Source organism: Cervus elaphus, chromosome 31 (genome assembly GCF_910594005.1).
Source record: "Cervus elaphus chromosome 31, mCerEla1.1, whole genome shotgun sequence".
NCBI lineage: Eukaryota > Metazoa > Chordata > Mammalia > Artiodactyla > Cervidae > Cervus > Cervus elaphus.
The window spans coordinates 3884744-3905247 of NC_057845.1; the positions used below are offsets into that span (position 1 = coordinate 3884744).

The 20504-nt window shown below is 51.6% G+C and overlaps 1 protein-coding gene across 6 annotated transcripts in view; it reads right to left on the reverse strand.

Annotated features, from left to right (window-relative positions):
- Window positions 1-20504, reverse strand: part of ITSN1 (intersectin 1) — a 251132-nt gene that overhangs the window by 28607 nt on the left and 202021 nt on the right. For 5 of the 6 annotated variants that reach the window (XM_043892810.1, XM_043892808.1, XM_043892809.1 and 2 more), the window contains 4 exons: window positions 11602-11723; window positions 9729-9835; window positions 3094-3277; window positions 1038-1136 (listed from right to left, as the gene is read on the reverse strand). In XM_043892810.1, coding sequence (XP_043748745.1) covers window positions 1038-1136; window positions 3094-3277; window positions 9729-9835; window positions 11602-11723 — 512 coding nt within the window. Of the gene's footprint in view, window positions 1-1037; window positions 1137-3093; window positions 3278-9728; window positions 9836-11601; window positions 11724-20504 lie in introns of those variants that run through there. The other variant, XM_043892811.1, reaches the window with a different exon arrangement.

Here is a 20504-nt window from a genome sequence, read left to right on the forward strand (position 1 = left end):
ACACCAGCGTACAGATGTGGGTGTCTAAACTCTCCACTGAAAGGACCAGATCTAAAAGCCATCCTCCCTGCACTTACAGAATCACAGGCTCAGAGGACAAGTAGGTCTGTTCTCTCACTTTAAGGGTGGGCACACTGAAGCCCCAATTTCTTCTTTTCATTTGGCATTGGCTTTCTTGAAAGGACAGGAGAACAACAGTCATCTAATATCAACACAGAGTATCTCACAATGGCTCTCTGAGGACAGGTGGTGGAAACTGTATTCCTTTCTCTCTTTCTGAGAGCGTTCCTGCTGGCTCAGATGGTAAAGCATTTGCCTGTTATGCGGGAGACCTGGGTTCGATACCCAGGTTGGGAAGATCCTCTGGAGAAGGAAATGGCAACCCACTCCAGTATTATCGCCTGGAAAAGTCCATGGATGGAGGAGCCGGATAGGCTACAGTCCATGGGGTCCCAAAGAGTAGGACACGACAGAGCGACTTTACTTTCTTTTCACTTTTCTCTCTTTCTTATTAGGAAAACCAAAGCATCAAGACTCTGCCTCCATTAGGAAAAGAACTGAGCTCTCACGTACTGACTTACAAGGGGGTGACGCCACATGTTTGCACAGCAGAGGTGTGTATTATTGGCTCTGTTCACAGTAAACCTTCCTGGGGCTTCCCTGCTGGCTCAGACTGTAAACACTCTGCCTGCAACGCAGGAGACCCAGCTTCAATCCCTGGGTTGGGAAGATCCCCTGGAGAAGGGACTGGCTACCCGCTCCAGTATTCTTGCCTGGAGAATCCCATGGACAGAGGAGCCCGCTGGGCCACAGTCCACAGGGGTCGCAAAGAGTCAGACACAACTGAGAAACTAACACTTTCACAGTAATTCAGCTTTTCTTTCGGAGTTACCATGCAGACACCTCCTACAGCCTGTTGGTGTAGTTTCTACACAACAGATACCAGGTGTGTTGGCTGAGGAACCTGCCCGTGACCCCAGATCCCAGACCTGCTGAGATAGCATTCCTCTGCTTGAAAAGGCAAGGCAGTTACTTACATTTTTAATGATCAGTGGGTATCTCGTTACTCGTTGCATGGGCTTCAGTATAAAACTAGACAGGGGCATTCCCTTACAGCGTGGGTCCATGGCCAGTCTCTGAAAAATAAGAGATTTTTTAATGTACTTTAAATATCTGCAAAATCTGGTTAGTGACCTCACATCGATGTTATTCACGACTCCCCACCCATCACATTGTCTCATTTATCTGGACAACAACTGGGGAGCCTGGAGCTGGAAGGACCAGGCTGGTTGCCCCGGGCCAGGGGGAGGCATGTTCCAGATGGAGTGGGAGCTGACAGCGGGTGTGACTCAGCGGCAGGGCTAACCCCTGCTCCCAGGTCCCACAGACCTTCCAGGGGATACTCAGCTCCTAACTTCCAGAGATGAGATTCTAGCTTTACAGAGAATATCCCCTCTGGATACCTGCCAAAACTCTACAGCATTCCTAGGAACAAGGAGAATCGCAAAACTCTAGGGTCAGAAAAATAATGCCTTTGATTGCCAGAATTACTGCAAGTCCCAAAGCTCACTGGGCTGGTGGGAGCCCCAGGCAGGGTGCGGATGGCGAAGCTGAGACGCAACGCTCAGGCCCTCAGGACTCCGGCTGTCTCCACTCTGGACTCCCTCGCCTCTTTCTTTCCACTTTTGCCAAATGGACTGGAGGACAAGCGTCCTTCCGCACCAAAAAGGTGATTCCTTGTTCTACAAGTCACAGGGGTTATATGGTGACAGCTCTCTGGTCAGGCTTAATGCCTTAGGGACGGGTTTAACGCCATGACCTGGGCCCCAAGCCCTAGGGCCTGTCAGCGCCTGGACCCGCTCCAGCCGTGAACACCCTTATTCCAGAACTCTTTGCAGCTGCCAAAGGCAGGACAAAGTCCTGCAGGGATGAGGCCGGGAGAGGTGATGAGGAGGGCACGAGTAAGGGAGGGGGAATAAGGCCCCTCCCTGGGCTGAGGTCAGCGCTTCCCTGAAGTTCAAGTGCGTGCAGTGATGGACTCATTCTGCCTGAACCCAGGGGAGACCCTTGGCCCTCGGGTGGACCCCCAGGTGGCCCGTGGTACCCACCAGTCCAGCACTACCTCCAGTCTCCAGCCCACCCTAGGCCTACTTCTTGGCCGTGTTTCTCCTTTAGAATGACTTCAGACGTTCCATTCATTGGATAGCAAATCCAAGCATTTAATGTCAGAAACAAGGGGAGAAAGAAAGAACGAGAACATGTGATGCTGTAGCCCAGAAGAGGCGGCACGTTCACCTATCAGTGATGATGCCACAAACACGGTTATGGGGAAGGTGGGAAAGCCCTGTCCCCCACCCCAAATCCAGGAGGCACAAAGATAAGCTTGTCATTAGTATGATGACTCTGCTGCCCACTCATCAAAATGTGCCCACTTAGCACAAGTCATTTTAGTCTCTCCTTTCCCCCTGGGAGAGGTGGGCGCTGATGGGGTGGGCTGGCCTGGCCAGCAGGGACCATCCCCTCCAAGGCCGGGTCCCAGGGCAGCAGGTCCAAAGCCCGAGGCCTCCAGCAGCCCGGGGCCCCTCCCCACAATGTCCCTTGGTGGTACACGACTCTCCAGACCCTGGTTATCCTACAAAGCAGAGCAGAGGTCCTGTCATCTCACACTCACCCCTGCTGACTTCCTAGGGCTTGAGCTCACCAAAAAGAACCAACTAAGGCAGAGAATTAAAGGGTCCGTTGGGATCCCCTTTGTCAGCAAAGGGCACAGAGCAGCAGGAAAATGAGGGCACTCAGACTAATCAGAATAGGAGACCTGAGACCTGCCAGTCCTCCTAGGCCTGAAAAGGAGACAAAGGATTTTAAACCGGTATTGCAGGAACACCACATGCACCTGGACTGCAGATTGGAGTTTCCAGCGCAGCGCTGGTCCCTCCCCGCCAAGCCCAGTCCCACGGCCCCAGTCACACCCGCCGGTGAGGGCCAGGCCCCCTCCTGTGCAGCTGAGACCCTCCATGCACGTGCAACTGCACACCAGCTGCCCGCAGATGGCCCCTTGGGGGGCAGGGACTCGGCTGAGCCGGGGCTCCTCACTTTGACAAACTCCTTGAAGTCCGGGGCCTCATCGGTCTTCTGCTGGATCAAGGCAGCCCCGTTGAGCTGGCAGCTGCAGAAGCGGATGTAGGGCTGCATGTGTGGCAGCTGGGCCGTCAGGATGTCCCCGATCATCTTCACGGGCATCTTCTCTCCAGACATCTTCTTGCGGACCCTCAGCGCTCTGCACGGAAACGCAGCAAGTGAGCACCCCACCTCCGCGCTCTCTGATGGGAGCACAGCACACTTCTAGGCACAGAAATGGGATGTGTGTGAGGGCACAAACCCAGGGCCACTAAGCATCTATGTGGGAGATAGGAACAGAAAAAGAAATGAGTCTGGTGCTACAGAGAGGTGTCCCTGGGGCATTTTTCTTTTGGCATGATGGTTATTGGCTGGCTCTTAGAAAGACTACAAAAAAAAAAAAAAAAAAAATTTTTTTTTTTTGCCAAACAAGCCAGTATAAAAGACAATATTTTCATGTGGAAATATATAGAATCCTTCTTTAAAAAAAAAATAATTCCGACATGATCCCTGGGTGGATGTCTCGCTTAATGCATGGTCCATCCAGGCTGGCCTGGCCTCAACCCTGAATCCATTTCCAGGACCAGTGCTGCCACCCAAGGGAAGCTGTTGTGGCCAAGGGCCACGGAGGCTCAATTTCAGATCAAATGAAACACAATGAAGATGGCAAATCAACTGCCACAGGAAAATAATCCCATTATGTTCAGGAAAGTGAAAGTGAAGTCGCTCAGTCCGACTCTTTGTGACCCCGTGGACTGTATGTAGCCCACCAGGCTCCTCCGTCCATGGGATTCTCCAGGCAAGAATACTGGAGTGGGCTGCCATTTCCTTCTCCAGGGATCTTCCCGACCCAGGGATCAAACCCAGGTCTCCCGCATTGCAGGCAGACGCTTTAGCCTCTGAGCCACCAGAGAGGCCTATGTCCAGGAAAGCCAGGTTTAAATGATGGTCTGATCTATCTGTGCTTCACTGCTTCACTCCTGTGGCTAACTTGAAGTTGATTGGATTAAGAGAGTTCTGAAGAGAGAAGGCTATTTATATGATAATGGGTCAATGGACCCAAACAACATATGTCCTGGAAGTCGAGAAGGGACCAGAGGAACTGCAAAGTGTTCGGGAGTTCACTGCGGTCTTAGTGCTCAGGGCCGTGGGAGCCGGGACTGTGCATCTCACCCTCCTAACTTCTATGGCAACTCCTAACCAACAACGATAAGAAGAAGGTCACAGTACTGAGCTTCTACACAACAAGGGCAGCAATATACCAGGAGGCGAGGCCACAACGTAGGAGGCCATGGGCGTGTTCTGCTTACCCTAGTGATTATGGATGATCAACGGATGGATGGATAGAACAGAATGGTGTAATACATGATTCCAACATAAGTGTAGGATGATGTTACTATGAATTCCTCTGGTTGCCTTCATGGTTGTGGGTAGGGCTATACGGTTCCCAAAAGGTGCTGCAGTCTAAGTATTAAAAACTTCAGATTATTTTCTTTCTCCCACATCTTTGGTTAAAGAAAAAAATTTTTAAATCTTTGGACTGGGCAAGCAAGCTAAGGAAAGAAACTTTAGGGACAGTGCCTTATATGGTCTAAACAGTGAGCGATTCCCCCCTTAAGCAGATGCCGTTGTAGGAAGAGGTGCTGGTCATTGCTGGTTGGCTGGGGCATGAGGAATGGCCGCTTGGTGCCCCCAGGATGGCCAGGTGGCGACTGCCCACTGCAGGGCTGGTGTGGAGTATCTCCCCACATGTAAAAATCTGCTCGAGGGTGAAATTGCCACCAATTCTGGGGGATGAGCGTGGTGAGTAACCAGGTTATTAATACAAACTTGGGAAGATGGAAACAGGAAGAAATTCCATCATTCCATGATTTTCCAATGAGGAGTAACACAGTCTTTCTGCAAGGGAATAAAAGTGTTTTTACCTGCCTCCCTCTTTTGTCTTTTTTTTTTTTTTTAAATGATGAGGAGACAAGGAAAAGGGAAAAGATGACAAGAGGAAGTTAAGCCGGGTCCCAGGTTCTGGAGGCCCACTCTTGTAGACTTGAGTTGATGTTGTGGAGGGGGGCAGACCTGGAATCAGGCCCCTGCAAAGGACCAGGCGCCTGTTAGGTTTAGCCGGGCCTCCTTCTAGGATGTTCTGCTGCACAGGACTGGGCTTGAGGGGCTGGAAACAGGGGCTGGCACCAGGCTGAGGGATCGCATGAGTGCTGCAGCCACAGTGCCGCCCCCTGGGGACTGATCTGTAATCTCACAGAAAGCTCTATACACGCAAGGTCTTGAACTGCGACAGAAATCAACTCAGTCAGTGAATGCATCGGAGTGCCCACTGTTTGCTGAGCGAATGAGTAACCCTCTGAAATTTGCGGATCAAGGGAACGGGCAAGAGAGTCGGCTTTCATGAATGTGTCCTAGGCATCAAACACTTCTTTTTTTTTTTTTTAAGCATATATGACTTATTGGGTTGGCCAAAAATTTCATTCAGGTTTCTCCATATGATGGTATGTAAAATCCATCATGAGTCTTTCAGCCAACCCAACAGTATCCCTCTTGACTGTTGGGGAAACTGAGGCATGTGGAAACCGAGTGACTTGACCAGAGTCACACAGCTCACGGGTGACAGGAAACCCTGGAACTCGGGGTAGGGGGCGGGATCTGACTGCAGAGCCCATAGAGTTTAAGCACCAAGAGCAGGCCCACCTCCACTCCAGCTGCCCTGGGCTCCCGGCCTCCTCGCTGCAGATGCAGCTCCTGCCATCCCTCCAAGTGGGCCTTCCCAGCCCCCTGCTCCACTCTCCCTCCCGGCCTTCCTCTCCCCTCTTCCAAGGCACTCCCACTTCCCCTATCACCCTGTCCACGCCCAGCCAAAGTCCTTCCTTCCTTCCTTCTCCCCATCCTGTCTTTACCCACCAAGGTATCTTTTTCTGGCATATACCTTGGAGTATAGTATACCTCGGGCTTCCCCGGGGGCTCAGATGGTAAAGCGTCTGCCTGCAATGCGGGAGACCTGGGTTCTATCCCTGGGTCGGGAAGATCCCCTGGAGAAGGAAATGGCAACCCACTCCAGGATTCTTGCCTGGAAAACCCCATGGACGGATGAGCCTGGTGGGCTACAGTCCACAGGGTCGCAAAGCGTCAAACACGACTGAGCGACTTCTCTCTCTTTGGAGTATGGTCGCTTTACAACGTCGTGTTAATTTCTGCTGTACAGAGATGTGAGTCAGCTATAAGTGTGCACACACTCCTTCCCTCCGGAGCCTCCCCACCACCACCACCATCCCACCTCTTAGGTCATCACAGGGCACAGAGCTGAACCCCCTGAGCTATATAGCGGGTTCCCACCAGCTGTCTATTCAAGGTACGTTTTCTACTTCTTATTCATTTTTCTTTGTTTTTCTGCCTTAAAGAAAATTGTGTCTTCTTCTTAAATTATTCTTGTTATCTTCTTCTTATCATACTTAAGTTGAAAGTTGAATACTTAATATTTAAGAAAACCTTTTTTTAGAGAAGCTCTTTCATTTATTTTATTTCTTCAAGCAAGGAAACAGGAAAAGATCTCGATAAAAACCGTTGCCAGCACTTGGTCCCACATGCCCTATCTCACTCCTGCATCCCTTCTCCTATCTTTTCTAATAGCCACTCCTAAAGGTCTGCATCTAGCTCTTAATTGTAAAATGTTCTAGATTCTTCTGTCCTACTCTGCTTTTGAAGGCAAATTTCTCAGCTCTCTGCTCACAGGTAAAAGAGCCCAGAAGCAGCATTAGTAAGAAGTCTGAGAGCCCCAGGTAGCTCCCTTTTATGTTCATTATGTTTGTTTCTTATTTATCTGTTTGATAAACCCTATGTCCCCCTTTAAGTACAAGTTGTCGCTGGCCCTTAGATCAGGAGTGGCACATAAGTGGCTGTCCACTGCAGCCCTCCCGGGAATGAATATCAAAGTGTTGGTCGCTCAGTTGTGCCCAACTCTTTTCGACCCCTTGGACTGCAGCCCACCAGGCTCCTCTGTCCATGGAATTCTCCAGGCAAGAATACTGGAGTCGGTATCCATTCCCTCCTGGTGACTCAGAGGGTGAACAGTCTAACTGCAATGCAGGAGACCCAGGTTCGATCCCTGGATCGGGAAGATCCCCTGGAGAAGGAAACAGCAACCCACTCCAGTATTCTTGCCTGGAGAATCCCCATGGACAGCAGAACCTGGCAGGCTACGGTCCACAGGGTCACAAAGAGTCAGGACATGACTGAGCAGCTTCACTTTCTCCAGGAGATCTTCCCAACCCAGGGACTGAAACTGGGTCTACCACATAGAAGGTAGATTCTTTACTATCTGAGCCACTGCCTTAAATTCTCTTCATCCTCAAATGCCTCCCTCTTCCATCGTGCCAGAAGCCCTAAATCTTCCCATTGCTGGGATTAGTCCTTTGCACAAAGACGTTAAGTCTATGCAGTGAAATTGTATAATCTACAATATGGGCGCTCACCATACAATTCTTTCCATTTTTCCTGGTATGTCTGAAAACTTTTCATAATAAGATGCTGCAAAGGGGAAAAAGAAGAGAAGAAAGAAAGAAGGAAATCAGGTCCCCAGAAAGCTCTTGCTAAATACAGGTATTAATATTTTATCTGGAAGATAAAAAGCTTAGCCAAACTAACCAATCAGGTCATCAGAGATGGTAGAAGGTGGTGCCCGGTGGGGCCATAATTGGCAGAGTGCCAATTGTACACCTAATCTACTTGCTCCCTGGAATAACCCTGCATGCTAGACCGGGCAGATGCTCTGACTGCAATCCTACAGCTTCTGAAACAAAGGGTTGGGGAGTTACCTGCCTGAGATAACTGCCCAGAATGAGCTAGAAGGTGCTGAAGCCCAGATGAAAAATTGAGATGCCTGCCTCCTGGTGTCACCTGCTTTCCATCGAGGGTAGAGCCGGGTGGAACCCCTAGTAGGCCCTGAGTGTCATCCACAGAGCAGCCCGGAGCCCTGATCACCTTCTGTGTGACCTTGGACAAGTCACTCAGCCTCTCTGAGCCTTGTTTCCACAGCAGCCAGAGTGCTCTAGATTCCTACCTCTGGGGCTGTGGAGCGCGTCGGTGCTAGGAGGAGGGGGCAAGCGGGCCTGGCCTTGAAGAGCTCAAGAAAGGGGCCCGTGGCTCCCTGTCAGGAGCAGGAGGGAGGGTTAAAGTGCGAAGACAACAGAAAAGCAAGGGGGACCCTGCGGACCCCACCTCACACACTCACCCAAGAAAGTGGTGTTACCATGTAGGTGTGTTTCCCATAGAAGGTCTGTGCGTGTGTTTCAAAACAACTCGTCTCCTGCCCTTTAGGTTTAGTACTTGTAGGTTCAGGGATTAATGAGCCCACCTGCCCCCAAGTGACAAGGCAGCCTCTCTCCAAAGGCAAGAGTGGGTGCTCAGCGCACCCAGGGCCCGAGCCCAGCACTTGTATGGACCAGGCACTTGGAGTCTAAATGCTCCTTAATGAGAACCCTGCGTGGTGGTTGCTACCTCACTTTACAGATGAGCACTCTGAGGCTCGGGGGCACAGGTGACGGCAAGGGTGTGAGCCCAAGAATCCGACCCAGATCTATGCTAGGAGACCCTGCAGCGTCTTTCTCAAGGGAGATGAATGGAACTACTCCTCTAAACCATCCTCATTCCATCATCTTTGATTACTTGTCTTCTGGAACGTACAGAGAGAGGATGTTATGCTTTGGCTTCATGTCCACCTCGCCACACCTCTCTTCCTTCATCCACCCCCAAACACACTCACAGTGGAGACCTGAAATCACTCTAGCAAATCCCAGGGGCCACATCCAGGAAAGAGCTGCTTCCCGTTTACACGAACCTAAAGATCAGGAGGAACCACCAGTTCCCAGGGCCTGGGTGCTGCCCCTGGGATCACAGGATCACTGTGGACCTAATCTGTGTTCTAGCAAGTGATGCTATACTGAGGGCCTGGTGGACAGAAATTGGAGGGTTTTTTTTTTTAGGGATTGGATGGTACAATCCAATACCTTCCTTTTACAGGTGGGGAAACTGAGGCAGGGCAGTGAGAAGGGCTCCAAGCCCAGGTCTCTAGACTCCTGGCCCAGTGTTTCTCCCTGGGCCCGCAGCTGCAACTGGGAACTGAAATATGAATAAAATAGCCACTGCTTCAGGACAGCATCTCAGAGGGACATCCTGAGAACCACTGTGGACCATGGCCATGGATGGTCCCACTGATTCCCGTCTTCAGGAGGCAAGAAAGTCCCAAGAGACCAACGTGCCCCCCTGTGGATCCTGGGTCTGAGGGAAGGCATGGGGGCTGCCCCCCACCCCGGGTGGGGCCGGTCAGGGATCAGGACCCAGGATCAGCCCTTCTCTGTTCACTCTAGAACCACGGTAAAAGCAGGAACTGGGAGACCCAGGCAATCCAACCTCCCCAGGGAGAACTGGGACTGTGATTCTAGAAGGCATCAAGGCGAGAAAGAGAGATGGAGCATGTGAGCGGAAATGAGGAAGAGGGGTAGGGAGACACGCAGCGGGCATGCACAGACAGGACACACGCATGAAGCCACGCAGGGGTGCTAGTGTGTGAGCGCGAAGCCAGGTGGGGTTAGAAAGGAGAGGCTTACTTCAGTAGTTTGATATTACACATAATCAGCTCCTTCCAGTTAACAAAAATCATAGCACCCTCTTTTTCTGTCAGCAGCTCAGACTCCATCAGGGGTTTCTGAAAGATCTACAGATGCAGAAAACGAAGCAGTTCAGAAAGCAAACAGTTAGCTTGAAATTCAAACACACGCAATGCACCGGTCTGTTCGGAGCAACGGGAAGGCCCGAGGTGTCTGCAGCCCTGCTCGGGGGCTCAGAAGCTGCCGAGTTTCTGAAGCAAGTGGTCCCCCTTCTGCTGCGGGGGGCATGGGGCCGGGGTTCCCCATCGGGTCCATGCACAGGTTTACAAGGAGGCCCACTAAACTCTGGAGGACGGGCCTGAACTTGGCAGGGAATCAGCTGGGGGCTCTGGACAAAGGCACTCATGCTCTCCCAGCTGGCCACGGGCCAGACGTGGGGGTTGAGAGATGCCCTGGGGTTGGTGGGGGGTGGCTCACACATTCCTGGCCCAGCATCTACGGCCCAGACAAGACTCTGGAGCTCCCAGGGAGCAGAGCCTCCACCCAGCAGCCTTGGGGACGGGATGGACCCCACGGCTCTGCCCACAGCTGAGGCTGGACCTCGGGCAGAGCCAGGGGGTACAGGCCTAGCCCCGAGGGGGCACAGCTCCTCTCCTGGGCTCCAGGCCTAGCCTCGAAGGGGTGGGCCACTCGCAGTGTATCACGGATCTCAGCTGAGCCCCCCCATGGCAAGCCCCCTGCCTAGAGAGAGGTGGTTGTTACCGCTGGAGGCAGGCCACTCACTGGAAGGTTCCTTAGGGACCTAGTTTTTTAGGGACCTTAGTTTACTTCAGCCTGTCTTTGAAATAAACTTGGCTGGACTGAGGCTGATCCCCGGGAGCCCCTACCCTTCATGGGTCCTCAAGCTGATGTTGAACCGGGCCTCCACCAGGCCACGCACAATATGCCACATTTAAGGGCGTGACACTCACACCCTCGGCACCCGAGACTCTTAGTGACGGTCCCGTGTCTTGAGAAAGCGGTGCTTTTCATCCCAGTGCTTCCTAAGCACTCATGATGGCCTTGGGGGCCATCAACCCACCCTGCGTCCAGGACCACTCCACACTGGGTCAGCGAGCCTTGTCTTCCCAGGTTAGTAAGGAGGAGATGATCAGGGCAGACGGTTTCATGACTGTTGGGGGTGGGGGTGTGGTTCCCACACTCTCACAGTACTTCGCAGACTATAGGGGCACCTGGACACCCAGTTCGGCAAGCCCCCGACCCCTAACATGCCAACGTCCCACATGTCTGGACCAAAAGCTTCCCGAAACGCAGGGGGTTCCCAACTCTGCATCTTCTCATCCGCCTGGACCAGGCAGCCTAGGCCTGTCAAGAGTTCCCTGGGAGGAAAGCTAAAATGAGGCATTGTCCCAGACGGGGTCAGGGGTGTGTGCAGGAGGCCCTGGGGAGGAAGCATCTTCATTCCCTTTCACAGACCCTTCTTGGGAGTGATGGGCGGCATGAGGAATAACTCAAGCTAGCAGCCCCCCGGCCGCCGCGTTGAAATGCCACTGCCAAGGGCTGGGAGGTGGCGCTCCGTGGCCTCAGGTAGTTGGTGGCAAGTTGTCTGAGTGGGGCCCCGACGCCCACCTCACCGCCCGCGTGTCCCGCCCCAGGCCTCCTCACGGGCTTGAGGGACCCCTGCCCCCTCTGTGGACAGAACTCCCAGTTGGCCATGGATGAGAAGGAACCCTCTTCTCTCGGGAAAGCATCTCCTACGTGACATCCTGTCCAGAGGTTCCCAGACACCTGAGAGCTTCTCAGCCTGGGAAGGAGGACTCCGCCTCCTTGACAGGGACCCCAGCCCCCCGCCCGCACCCCCAGCCGCCCTCACCTCTGTGACCAGCTGCAGGTCATTCACGTAGTTCTCCTCTGTGACAATGAGCTCGTGGATGTACCCCTGTCTCTTTCTCTCAGTTGGGGTCAGCATATCCAAGAGGTGTAAGTCTGAACACCCTGCAAAACACAACCATGGGAGCATTCAGTCCAGGCCTGGGGAGCTTCCCAGGGAAGGTTCCCCAGGGCCCTGCAGCCTCGGGCCGGGGGGACCGTCGTTGTCCCCTGAACAGATCGGTCCAAGTCCTACACCAGCACTTGTGAAGGTGAGCTAATTTGGAAACAGGGCCTCCAGATGCAATCAAATTAAGATGGAGTCACACTCAAGACTCCACAGGGCAGGCCAGTGGTTACGACTCTGTACTTCCATTGCAGGGGGCCTGGGTTCAGTCCCTGGCTGGGGAACTAAGATCAGTGCATGCCATGTGATGTGACCAAAAAATAATTAACATTAAAAAAAAAAAAGATGAAGTCATATTCAGTTGGGGCAGGACCTAAGTCAATATGGCTGTTGTTCTTGTGGACACAGAGACAGACAGGAACGCCACGTGACAACAGAGGCAGAGACTAGAGTGACGCGTCTACAAGCCAAGGAACGCAGGCATTGCTGGCAGCATCAGAAGCTCAGGGAAGGGCATGAAGCTCACTCCCCTCTGAAGCCTTCAGAGGAACGTGGCCCTGCCCACGCCTGCTGAGAACTAGGACAAAATGAACCTCTGTTGTTTTAAGCCCACCCAGTTTGTGGGCATCTCTTTTTGCCTTTTCATACTGTTCATGAAGTTGGAAAAGACCCTGATGCTGGGAAAGATTGAGGGCAGGAGGGGAAGGGGGCGACAGGATGAGATGGTTGGATGGCATCACCGACTCAATGGACATGAGTCTGAGCAGACTCTGGGAGACAGTGAAGAGCAGGGAGGCCTGGTGTGCTGCAGTCCATGGGGTCGTAAGGAGTCAGACACGACTGAGCGAGTGAACAGTAAGTTTGTGGTCATCTGTTACAGAGCCGCAGGAAGCTAACACAGACGGTGCACGCCTGCTTCAGCAGAACCGCTGAGTGTGCAGAGTGAGAAGCCGTAGTGACAGCTGGCTGACGCTTCCCGAGGGCTCCCTCCATGCCAGGTGCTGTCCCAGGAGCTGGATCCTGACAGCTGTGTTTAACGCTCACTTAGACCCTACAGTTATTTCCATTTTACAGATGGGGAAACTGAGGCTTCGAGAGGTTGCCTCACCCAAACTCTGTCAGCAGGGTGATGATGGTGAAGCCAAGCCAGGACCCTGACACTGTGATCAGCGCCTGGGCTCCTACCTCAGATCACTGCTGTTGGGTCCCAGCTACAGTGGGGCAGATGGTTATCTCAGGTCTGGTTTATGGAGGATGAGGTGGCTATGCCGAGGTTCCCAAGGGGCCTGGGGACAGGGCCAATGTGGGCACATCCAGACACCGCTGGGCAAACTCTCCTGGACCAGGCTGCAGCCCTGCACCCACGGGACTGGGGCGGCTAGCATGCAGACAGACTGGGAACCCCGCTGGGTGCAGCCGGGTGCAACTGTGGCCACGGTGCCCAGGGAGTGGGTTCTGTGGCCCTGCGGGGGGGTGGGGGTGGGGCGGGCAGGCACAACAGGTGATGCCTGCCTTGGTTTCTACTCACTTAGCTGGTTATTGGGGTTTGTCTGCTTTGAACGTTCTCAGGTTATAGTTAGAGGCTGCCCCCTGACTTGGGCACACTGGAATGTGGGGTGGGGAAGCTCGATTCTCTGGGGTACCCCCCATGCAGGTCTGGACCCACCTCTTCCAGGTCAGGATTCCCCCACCCTCCTTCTTTTTATCAAGGGTTTCTTTTTTCAATCACAGAAACCAGATTTGTAAAGAAGACTGGGAGGGGTCTTAGGTGTAGTTGGGGGTGAGGGCGTGGAGCCCCATTCACTCGCTGTTCTCATCCCTCCCTCTCCCACAAGGGGGCAGCGTGGAGCACAGCGTGAAACCCCGCCACTGGACACCAGTGGTTCTCAAAGTGGGGTCCCCAGGCCAGCAGTAGTACCTAAGAGCTTATGAGAAATGCAGATTCTCAGGCTTCTGCTGAATTGACTGTGGAATCAGGGCCCAGGAGTCTGATTTAACAAGTTCTCTGGGTGACTTTTTAGGGACACTAAAGTTTGAGAGGGCTTCCCTGGCAGCTCAGACTGTAAAGACTCTGCCTGCGATGTGGGAGACCCAGGTTTGAACCCCAGGTTGGGAAGATCCCCTGGAGAAGGTAATGGCAAGCCACGTCAGTATTCTTGCCAAGAGAATCCCATGGTCAGAGGAGCCTAGTGGGCTACAGTCCATGAGGTTGCAAAGAGTCAGACACGACTGAATAACACACACATGGTTTGAGAAGCCTGCTCTGAACTCTAGTTCCTCAGCTTCCATCTTCCCCTGAAGGAGTTTCTAGGTTCATGACTGATCTAGTCCAGATGCTGGAAGCTACTTCAAAAAGAATGATCTTTCTGGGGCGAATGACATCATAGACTTCTTGGTAAACGCTTCATTGTGCCTGAGATTGACTCTGAGTTCAGAGTCAATCTCGGGCAACTCCAGGTTTCAGTTTTGTCCCCTCCCCTGGCCAACTTCCCTTTCTAGAATCCTAGAGCATCTCTTCCTAGGATAGGACAATCCCAAGATGGGCAGATTGATGCTGGGAAAGCCTCAGGGATCAGCCATCATCATGTTAACACCTGCCACACCCTTCCATCCGAGACCTCATACAAAGCCACCACAGTGCAGCCAAACTACAGTTCCACAGGGCCACGGGCTGAGTATGAACCTTTGCTTAGGTCTGCAGATGCTTCTGGACCTTGAGCCCTCTGCTCAGCCACCAACTCAGCCCAGCTGTCCTTCCTGCCTCAGCACGTCATGTTTTATTTAAACAATTGCATCGACAGTGAATTCTCAGGAAGGAAGCGAATCATGATTGCTCCCTTGCTGGGCTCAGCTGCCCTCTGCCGAGCTGCTGCATGAGCCCCAGCTTACAGGAAGCTGAGTGATATCACCAGTTTCTTTGTCTTTCATTAAGAAAGCCACCCAAAAAACACTCCTGAGTTTGGGAGGAAAATATCTCCCTCCTGTCTTCTTCTCACCAAACTTTCCTGTCGGGGAGTCCAAGTGCCCAGCTTCAAGGTCATTTCTTGTTAAAGGATAGAATACCGACCTTGCACTACAGAGATGTATGAACTTAGGGGAGCAGTCTCCCCTGCAATTCTCAGGACATTTCTTTCAGCAAGGGTATCAGGATCATGGTATGGACCAGTAGCTCTAAAGCTCAGCTCACACCCACTGTGCAAGGCCATTTGTAGGGATTCAAACATGAGCCTGGTAGTGGACACTGGTTAGACCAGTCACCCCAACATCCGTGTAGATCACAATTTCCCTTGGAGAATCTGGTGAATGCTAGAATCCTTACCCCCAGGAAAACATATGGATACAATGCACACAATATACAGACCCATTCTGCACACTGTTTTACAGGATTCACAGATCTTCTTGAAGCTTGTTCATGGATTTCATTCTCATTCATTTGACAAATATTTACGATATCCTAACACAAGTCAATGGCACCCCACTCCAGTACTCTTGGCTGGAAAATCCCATGGACGGAGGAGCCTGGTAGGCTGCAGTCCATGGGGTCGCTAAGAGTGGGACACGACTGAGCGACTTCACTTTCATTTTTCACTTTCATGCATTGGAGAAGGAAATGGCAACCCACTCCAGTGTTCTTGCCTGGAGAATCCCAAGGACGGGGGAGCCTGGTGGGCTGCTGTCTATGGGGTCACACAGAGTCGGACACGACTGAAGTGACTCAGCAGCAACACAAGTCTGGCACTGACTGTGCCGGGTGCTGGGAATTCAAGATGCAAGAGGAGAAATGCCTAACCCTCAGAACATATAGCTATGAACTCAGGGTCTTCAGCTAGGGGTAGTGCCCTCCCCAGGCTGAAGAGGGTACTCTCTCCGACAGGCTGAAGATGGTACTGCCCCCGACAGGCTGAAACTGGTACTGCCTCCCACAGGCTGAAGGTGGTACTGCTCCACAGGCTGAAACTGGTACTGTCCCCGACAGGCTGAAGATGGTACTGCCCCCTAAAGATGGTACTGCCCCCCACAGGCTGAAGGTGGTACTGCCCCCCACTAGGCTGAAGGTGGTACTGCCCCCTAAAGATGGTACTGCCCCCCCAGGCTGAAGGTGGTACTGCCCCCCCAGGCTGAAACTGGTACTGCCCCCGACAGGCTGAAGGTGGTACTGCCCCCTAAAGCTGGTACTGCCCCCCCACAGGCTGAAGATGGTACTGCCCCCCACAGGCTGAAGATGGTACTGCCCCCCACAGGCTGAAACTGGTACTGTCCCCCACAGGCTGAAGATGGTACTGCCCCCTAAAGATGGTACTGCCCCCCACAGGCTGAAGGTGGTACTGCCCCCTAAAGCTGGTACTGACCCCCTACAGGCTGAAGATGGTACTGCCCCCCACAGGCTGAAGATGGTACTGCCCCCCACAGGCTGAAGGCAGTATTCCTCCCCACCAGGTTGAGGGTTGCACTGCACCCACCCTCAAACTCCAGGCTGGAATGAATTCTTGGTTGTCGTAATGACTGGACTGAACCAGGGCAGATGACTGGTAATATACGGGACAGAGAAGGGCTCACCTCAGACGTCTATAGCGCTCCACTGAGAAATGATGGCGTTCCTAGAAACTGACAACTCTGCAGCAAGAATGGGGCAAGCGACCCGAGACACACAGAATGACTGAGGAGCCAGACGTAAGAACCAGTGGGGAAGATGACAGGGACTGGCTTGCTTTGGATTTCAGCAATTCATTCTTCTGAATCTTCAAGTTTTACACAGTGTGGTTTGGAAGAAGCTCAGAGCCAGGAAACAGTAGGAAGTCCAGGGTGGATTTGGGCCATTGGTCTAAGAGTCCCAGCTGCCCGGGCCAATTCAGGGTGAACTGACCATCTCCTACTCATGGGGTCAGAGGGCATGAAAAGACTGTATGGCCTCCTACTCCAGGCAGCTCCAGCCTTCAGTCAACCCACCCAACAGGCCGAGAAGTTTGGGAGGTCAGTGCTGTGTGAGTCTGGTCTATTGGCCCCAACAAATCCCACCCTTCACTGCCCCCCACTACTAGCCTGCCTGGAGAGAGAGGGATGGTCCAGATGACCTCTCTAGGACCCAGAACACAATGAATAGTAAAGATCTGGGTGTGGGGTGGAGATTCATCTCAGCATTATGTGCCAACAATGCTGGCTTGGAACAGTCATTTCAGCTACTGAACCAACCTATAGGATACTGTTTTAAAAATTCTTTCTGGTGAATGCCAGGCCAAGAAAACCATTTAAGACTTGAAACAGGCGCTTTGAACTCAAAAATATCCTTCCTTTGAAATTTTAATATTTAGAAAAACAAGAGAGCTTAAAAAGCAAGCCATTATTCAGAGTAGGGTAAGTGGAAAGGACATTTCAAATGAGAGGGTTTTCTTTAGGGGTGGAGGGACATGGTCTTTCTCTCTTTTGGGAACCAGAATAAACATTCTGCGCTGACTTCCTTTCCCAGTGAAAAATGAGAGGGTAAAACACAGCAAATAAATTCCATGGACATCTCAGTGTGATGGAGGGACTCTTATAACTAACTAGAATCCACTCACAGCTGAAATAATATTGCAAATGACTTCAGGCAGTTAGAAATGATCCCCAATTACAACCCACATAAAATTCCTAATCTATGTGCTGTCCCTTATAGCTTCATGCAGTTACACACATTTGCAGAACAGAGAGAACCATAATGCCCCCCCGCCCCCCGCCTCCCAGAAAGGATTTAAGTCTGGAATACTAGAGAAAAGTATCTTACCCCCAAAGATCATCTTGTCCCTTCAATGGGACATTGTTCACAGGGACAACATAATCTAAATAAATTGCTTTATTACAAAAGTAATGCATGAACATATGCTTATTGTAAACAGTTCAAAAGACACAGAAGGGTAAAAAGCGAGAGTTGCTCTCTCCAGAACCCCAATTATTCGACTTCCTTTTCCAACAGGGACCAGAATTTTTAAAACCAAACCAGGCCCCACAGCAAGCTGGCCACAGAGCAAAACAAACAAACAGGCCTCATTCCTGTTATGAGCAGGCCAAAATATACTATGAGACGGTCAATAAATATGCATTAAATTCCCCTTGAAGTCCAAGAGACACAGAAATAAGCAAGGCAATGTCCTTGTCCTCAAGGAAACTCACAGTTCTGGGGGAAACTTGATGTGAAAATTAAATATAAAATAGCAAGCAATAAAGAATGGTCTGTAGGCTGTGCCGATGGTGGAGGCTGCAGGAACTCAGAAAAGTAGATGCTCTCTATCCTGTTAGAGGAAGGTTCTACGAGGACCTGACCATAACTACGCCAGGTTTCTATATAGCCGGGGAGGAGGGGGCCATTATGCTGGGACATGGGGCCGGAGTGCCAGGTAGATGTAGAGATGCTGCAGAAGATAAGCGGGGGGCGAGGGGAGGGTAGGAAGTAGATGAAGTGGGAAGTGGATTAAAGCGGTCGTAATGCCAGAGGGATCGAGAAAAGAACAATATGGAAGCTTGGGCCCTGGTTTTTCATCTTTAAGGGAAAGGATCTATCGATATATCTGAAGACCTTCAGCCCAAATCCTCTGGCTAAATGGCCCCAGGGAATTTCCCTGGTGGTCCAGTGGTTAAGACTTTGTGGTTCCAATGCAGGGTGTGTGGGTTTGATGCCTGGTCAGGGGACTGAGATCCCACATGCCACATGACAAAGCCAAAAAACTTTTAAAAATAATAATAATAATAATAATAATAAATAAACTGCTATTTGTGACCCCACGGACTATAGCCTGCCAGGCTCCTCTGTCCACAGAATTCTCCAGGCAAGAATGCTGGAGTGGGTAGCTCTTCCCTTCTCCAGGGCTCAAACCCAGGTCTCCCACATTGCAGGTGGATTCTTTACCGTCTGAACTACTAGGGAAGCCCACCCTCCCCACTTAAAAAAAATTAATTAAAAACATAAATAAATGGCCCCAGGGTCAGGGGGATCCATGCTAACCAGGTTCCCACAGACTGCTTCTCCAGGGTTGGCCTGAGTATAGGAAGTGGAAACTCTGTGGCCTGGGTATCTCCTGCCAGGTGTGAGCTTACTCTCCTCAAGGCTACCCTGGATCCTCCTGGGAAAATGAATCTAATCTAATGTCCTCCACCTCCAGGGCACAGTGGTATGTGTGAGGCAGCCTGTCATGTAGGAAAGGCAGATGAAGCCCACAATGGATGGGTCAAAAGGAAGACTCTGTGGTCAAAGCCTTTTTTCCTCGCCCTGCAGCTGATGTCTGAACCCCCTCCTGTCTAACCTGTCCTCTTATGTGTATGCGTTCAGTCACTAAGTCACGTTCAACAATTTGTGACCCCATGGACTACAGTACACCAGGCTTCCTTGTCTTTCACTATCTCTCAGGGTTTGCTCAAATTCATGTCCATTGAGTGAGTGATGCTATCCAACCATCTCATCCTCTGTCGTTCCCTTCTCCTTTTGCCTTCAATCTTTCCTAGCATGAAGGTCTTTCCCAATGAGTCAGCTCTTGGAATCAGGTAGCCAAAGTATTGGAACTTCAGCGTCAGTCCTCCCAATGAACATTCAGGACTGATTTCCTTTAGGATGGACTGGTTGGATCTCCTTGCAGTTCAAGGGACTCTCAAGAGTCTTCTCCAGCATCAATTCTTTGGCGATCAGCCTTATTTATGGTCCAACTCTCACATTTCCGTACATGACTACTGGAAAAACCATAGCTTTGACTGCATTTATGCATTCGTGCTATGACCGTAACTGTGCTTGATGCTGGGATTCAGTGATGAAGGAAGTAAGACAGGTATTCGTCCTGTGGGAGCCTTGGTCCACTAGTAGCTGATCCATCTCATCCACACTCTGATCTTTGTCGATGTGCAGTCATCTCGTCGAGGGCACCATGCACCTGTCACCACGCCTGAGACCTCAGAGATGCAAATCCCTAAGACTGGATTCTTATGGGGGGGTCTAGAGATGGCAGGTGGGCACGGAGGCCTGTAGTGAGAGTTGGGGAGAATTCCACTCACTGGCACCAAAGCCCCCTGGGATATGTCTAGCTGCAATCAGGCACCCCTCTCCAGCCAGTCCTGGGTATCCGGCCTTCGACTCAGCTGCATTCAGTCACAATCCAGAATCTTAAAAGTCCCACCGTGGTGTCCAGATAAGCTTAATTTTCTCCCAAGAAGGAGAATCCATCTCCGTGGGCTGCTAGGCAGTTTCATGACTGTTGAGAAGCAGTGAACATCAAATTACTCTCAGGGATAAGTCATCTCTTTATTTTGCATCAAGAAGAACTTTACATTTTTTTTTTAATCAAAGGCATATCAGTCATAACTTTATAACTAAAGCTGGAATTCCTGGCACAGTGTCAAGCGCCCCACGGTCTGCACTTGTTAGCTCATTCCTGGACCCTTTAATGTCACCATCCTTGTTTTTCTTTCTTTCTGAGTTCCTGCTTGCAATGTGCGCCATCATGCAGTATTTTAGGGGTCCTTGGTGTTGTCGTTGTTTAGTTGTTAAGTCGAGTCTTACCCTTTTGTGACCCCATGGATGACAGCCAGCCAGGCTCCCCTGTCCCTGGGATTTTCCAGGCAAGAATACTGGAGTAGGTTGCAATTTCCTCCTCCAGGCATCTTCCTGACCCTGGGGTCGAACCCACGTCTCCTGCCTCTCCTGCATTGCCAGGTGGATTCTTTACTGCTGAGCCACCTGGGAAGCCTTTAGGGGTCCTTCCTAGCCACCGTAAGTAAACCCTTTGGGTACACAAGGCAGATTAAGGTGCTGGACAGACAAACAC